Source organism: Hipposideros armiger, unplaced genomic scaffold (assembly GCF_001890085.2).
Source record: "Hipposideros armiger isolate ML-2016 unplaced genomic scaffold, ASM189008v1 scaffold_287, whole genome shotgun sequence".
Taxonomy (NCBI): Eukaryota; Metazoa; Chordata; class Mammalia; order Chiroptera; family Hipposideridae; genus Hipposideros; species Hipposideros armiger.
Genome location: NW_017731637.1, coordinates 1,127,792 through 1,133,172, shown reverse-complemented (window position 1 = coordinate 1,133,172; position 5,381 = coordinate 1,127,792). Strand labels below are relative to the sequence as shown.

The following is a 5,381-nucleotide window of genomic DNA, read 5'->3' as shown; positions in this document are numbered from 1 at the left end:
ATGTGGGATCCGAACCGGGTCCCTCTGGCGTCCCAAGCCAGCTCTTAATCAATGCGCCACTCGGCCGGCCCCATACATTTTGTTTTTAATATCCCACTTTTCAGGTTCATTATGGGTATGAAATATAGAGTGTTGCTCTGGACTTATAAATAGCAAGACACAAATGAGTTTAAGTGTCTGAGTCCTTGGAGTAAAGTATGGCAATTGGCAAATAAAACATCCAGGGATGACTTTAAACAAACTCTAACAAATGGGCCAGTTTATATGTTTTAAAGCTGTCATGGGCTTGTTCAAAGAGACAAGCTTTATTGTGTTAGCACTTACCCAGAACTCAGGACTAGACGAAAATTTAATTATTTATTCCCAGTTAATGCAGATAAAGTGAAATGTAATTAAATGGTAACTGCTCCTTAATAGAACTTACAAACATAATTGAACTTCATATTTAACTAAAGGAGGAGATGTTAAACAAACAGATCCTGGTTTTCAGTTCTCTTATCCTCTCCCTTTAATTACACTCAGTCTTTTAACCTAGAGATTTCCACATAAACGTCTCCATTTCATGTACTCAGTAGATTGTATCTTCACAGAACATTTAAGAGTTTTCTGACTGACAAAATAAAGTAGGCTGGCAGTTTAAAAGAAAGTCATGTCTGGCTTTTGACAAGATTTCAGCTTTAGAAGAGTCTTTCCAAGCTTTTTATAAATGCCAGCCTTCAAAAAGCCATTCAACCTTTTTTTCCCCCCTGACTGCATTGAGACAAGCCAGGACTGTAGAAGTACGGCAAGGGGAGGGGAAAGGTCAAATTACACACAAAAGCAGTAAGGTTTCCTTTTACCAACATCAGCTAGGGGTGTGCACTGACAAGAAAATGTAATCTAACAGAAATTAGGAGCAATGATTCAAAACACTATTCACCAAGGAGCGGGGGTGGGTTGGGTGGATATTATGTAAGAAATGTAGAAACATATGGCCAACTGAAAAGTTTTGGCTGGTGATTATATGAAGGAAACTTGAATAATTAAGTGTAATATAGGGAACAAATCAATCCCCAAGTGGTTTAATTCTAAACTATTTGTTTAAAGGACATTTTAAAGACATCTAAAAGACTTTAAATAGTAATGAATTCATTTAAGAAAAATGAGATGAACAATATTGTTTCTAAAGGATAAAATTATAAGAGAAAGAACATGTTGATAATCCTACATTTATTTAGAGTTCATTTACTTGAAAATATATAGCTTCCCTTCATTAATGCTTGGGTTCCCTCTTCCATCAGCATATCTGAGGATATGGAACTATGCATCTAGAAAGTTCTCTCTATAGAAAGCCCAAACATTGAATTTAAAACTTCCTTTATAAGGTCTTTTGTCCTAAAAATCCAACCAACAGCATCACCACAAGTTGACGATAGCTCTTACCATCTCCTGGGTCAACAATCTCCACCGTAGTCACTGTGGGGAATTCCAGGGCAGCCAGCACGGGCTCTGAGAGAACCACCTGGAAGGTCTCCGACTGCTCATGCTCCCCGTCACTCAGGATGCGGACTCTCCATGTGGCCTTGGTCTGGCCTGGGTTGAACTGCACTTGTTTCTGTGCTTTGCCCTTGAAGTCTTTGTCCTTTTCTGCAGTCCCATCTCTTGTGCCAATACCTTCACAGAAACATAATATCATTTTCTTAGTTTTAATTTTCCAGTTGGATTGTTAAGACTTTCCTTGTTAACTTTTGTCTGTCACTTTCTCTTGCTGTGCAAAGTAGACCCTGCTTGGATTCCATGGAATGGATAATTGGGTACGGGGCCTACAATGAGAGTATTCTACTGTAGGTGTTGAGCAGTTCATGATTCTGTTCTGTTTTTGGCCCGTTTTAGTTTTACGATATGTTCTTTAAGCTAAGCTTGTGTTAGAGCCTCTCACATGAAAGACTAAATTTGCTCTGNTGATAATACCAACATGGGCCAGTGAAGCAATGTCCTCCACAACTAGACTGAAGAACAAAAGGACAACAACTTGTCTGTTTCCCTTCCCCTGATTCCCCAGGGCTGTTCTCCTCCCCCAATCCCCCAATTAAAAAAAAAAAAAGTTTATTCTATTTTGGACATATTAAAATTGCAGTGTCTTTTAGATATCCAAGCTGAGACATCAAACTAGCCAGGTGGCTATACAGCCTTGGATTTCAGTGGAGAGGTCCAGATTGGAAAATAAACTTATGAGTCACTGGTATGTTGATGGTATGCAAAGCCATGAGTCAGAATAAAACCACTTTGGAAGGGATTCTAGATAAAGAACACAATGGATCCAGGTACTAACCTGGGCATTTGGAGGTCAGGGCAATAAAGAAAACTGAGCAAGGGAGGCTAAGAGGGTCCCAGTGATGAAGAGAGCTAAGGGAGTATGAGTACTGGAGTCAACTGCAAAAAGTGTTTCCAACAAAAAGGGAGTGATGAGTTGTTTCAAATGATGCTGACAAGGCAAGTAAATTGAGAACCAGGAATTGATAGATTTAGCAAAGAGAAGTCACCAGTTGTCTTCACCAGGATTGTAACAGTGGAGTAGAGGGGACAAAAGACTGATGGACTGAGAGGAGAGAAACTGGAACACAAGAGGCACAGACATTTCTTTCCAGAAGTTTTCCTTTAAATGGGAACAAAGTGGTATCTAATAAAAAACACCTTCTCTTATTTATTTTTAAGATGAGTTTCAGTAAGGATAAAAATAAATAACTCCTACTATTTGAAGTAGGGTTTTACCAAATATAAACTTTCAACATGGAAATTATCATAAAACTTCAGTATAAAAACTTACACAAAGTGCCATAAAATATTCATGTCAAGTATTCAATGAAATTCAGTGAGTTTCTTTTCATTAACTTATGGAAATTAACTCTGGTGTCCCCTTGGGTTTGGCAGTCCTCAGGTCATTTACTGAACGGCATAAGTACGAAATATTACCGAAAGTTTCATTTTTTTATTAAAGTTTCGTGTGAACTGAATGTTTGTAATTCATATGTCAAAGCCCTAACTCCCAATGTTATGGTAGTTGGAGGTGGGGGCCTTTGGGAGGTAATTAGGTTTAGATGGGGTCGTAAGACAGGGCCCTCATTATAGGATTAGTGTCCTTTGTAAGAAGAGGAAGATCTTTTCTTCAAGCACATGCACTGAAGGAAAGCTATGTGAGCACACAGCAAGAAGGCAGCTGACTATAAGTCAGGAAGAGAGCTCTCACCAACAACTTGATCTTGAACTTCCAGCATCCAGAACTGTGAGCAATAAATGTCTGTCCCAGTTTGGAGTATTTTGTTCTAGCAGCCCAAGCTGACCAAGACAGAATTGACCATACCTAATATTTATTCTATACTGATAATCATTTTTTTTTTCAAATAAGTTATTCAGAAAAGTCAAATGTATGGGATTTTAATTTAATACCTTGAATGCCTGAGTTTTGGTTCCTCCTACATCCAATGACCCCATGCATTTTTTATTAAACAGCCAGGATTTATTGATACGGGCAGCAGGTTTGAATTATGAATAAAGAAGAAAGCTGGTGTCCAGAGCTTGCACTTAGCTCTGGAATCCACTTCTACAGTTGGTCTGATAGAGTCAACATGCCCAGAACCAAGTTTAGGTCTTCTGTTGACTTAACTTCTGGCAGAAATGTGTGGTCTGTGGGAGAAAAACTAGACGAGAGATGAAAAAAGGTTCCCCTGGTAGGCTTTCCAGTTAACATTATTTTTCAATTTCACGTTATATGTGCAACAGAAGTTTATATGCAGACTGCCTCAAGTAAGCATAGCTTTTTAAGTATAAAATCCCCCAAAGCGGCATTCTTATATTATCCTTGAAAATTATCAGCTAATACGTATAGGATTCTTACTATTTGCTAAGCCCTATTCTAATCACTCTACATATATCAGCTTGTTTTATCCTTGCAACAATCATTTCAGGTAAGAACTGTTATCACTGTCATTTTACCTCTAAGGACATGAAGTACACAAAGGTTAAGTAACCAGTGGGAGGTTAGACTGGTAGGTGGTGGTGCTGGGATTTGAACCCGAGAAGTCTGTCTTGGAGCCCAAGCTCAAAGCCACTATGTTCTACTCCTAATAGAAGAACACTCATGGTAGAAGGGAGCATCACTCATACCAGAGAAAAATAAAAGGCTAAACTGTGGTTATAAAAGAGAGATCTAAAGTGCTGCTGAAACAGAGATGGCAGGAATAGCAGAAGCAGAAAAAAGGATTTGAGAGCTCTTTTAAGGATCCACTGAGTTTATAAGAATTGCATATGTATATAGATTATATACACATACAATTTTACACATATAAAATTATAAAATATTGTATAAAAGTATACCACATGTATAATATGCATATGAATAAAATTATAAAATAATTATGCAAAAGTATATATACATATTATACATATTAATAGGTATGTGAATATAATAACTGTATACTATAATATAAAAGAATATGCTCTGTCAAATCCCATTAGCACATTAGATTGAAACTGCAGCAGTCTCTGGGAAGATGTTCATTAAGAGACAAAGCAAGGGCTAAAGTATGGAAATACCAAACTCCGAACTCAGTACATAGAGACCCATGCAGGGTCATCCTCTCAGTCATTAACAGTGGTCATTTCCACATGGTAGGATTACAAGTGATTTTTATTTCTTTAAAGCTCTAACTTTTTCATAATGAGCTTGTGTTACTTTTATATTTTCAGATTGGTTTCATTACTCTTTATTTTGAAAGATAAAGCTGAATAATTCATTCATTATTAGTAAATGTAACCAAATTGTAATGAGTACTTTGCTTTGTAACTGCAGTTTTTATTTTTAGGTTTAACTGTGCTGTAACTTAGGCAAAATAATAACTTCTTTTCTCAGAAATAAAGTAGTTGTAGCTGCATTTGAAAGGGAGTGTTCATACTGTCTTTTTCTCAATTATACTGAACAGATTAAAAAAAAAAGACTGCTAAAAACCTGATAGAACAAAATATCTTATAAATTTTTTTTTTGCTATAATAGAAAAAAGAAGGGAAAGAAAATGCAATACATGGAAAAAGGCACTGAGTGTTCATCGCTTTTAAAAAGTTTGGTACACTCAAAACCAAACTGGAAGATATTCCAGTACCTTTGGGCTACTGTGGTACCTTAGACTATCCAACCAGTGGTATTGAATGCAGATTCTGTCACTGATGTTTGAACTTGGACAGTTCTCTGACACCTCTATGGCTTGTTTTTTCTATTCACTCCGAAACAGGCTTAGTAATATTGGCTAATTTCAACAAGGGCTTGAAAAAGAAACAAATGAGAATAATGAAAACATGTCTAAATAACATAATAATAAGTGTTATAAGTTCACATCAGGACACCATGA

The 5,381-nt window shown here is 36.8% G+C and overlaps 1 protein-coding gene across 1 annotated transcript in view; it reads right to left on the bottom strand.

The window, feature by feature from the left end:
• Positions 1–5,381, bottom strand: part of FREM2 (FRAS1 related extracellular matrix 2) — a 196,196-nt gene that overhangs the window by 99,270 nt on the left and 91,545 nt on the right. Inside the window, exon 4 of the mRNA XM_019658718.1 lies at positions 1,423–1,653. Within this exon, the coding sequence (XP_019514263.1) occupies positions 1,423–1,653 (231 nt within the window). The remainder of the gene's footprint in view (positions 1–1,422; positions 1,654–5,381) is intronic.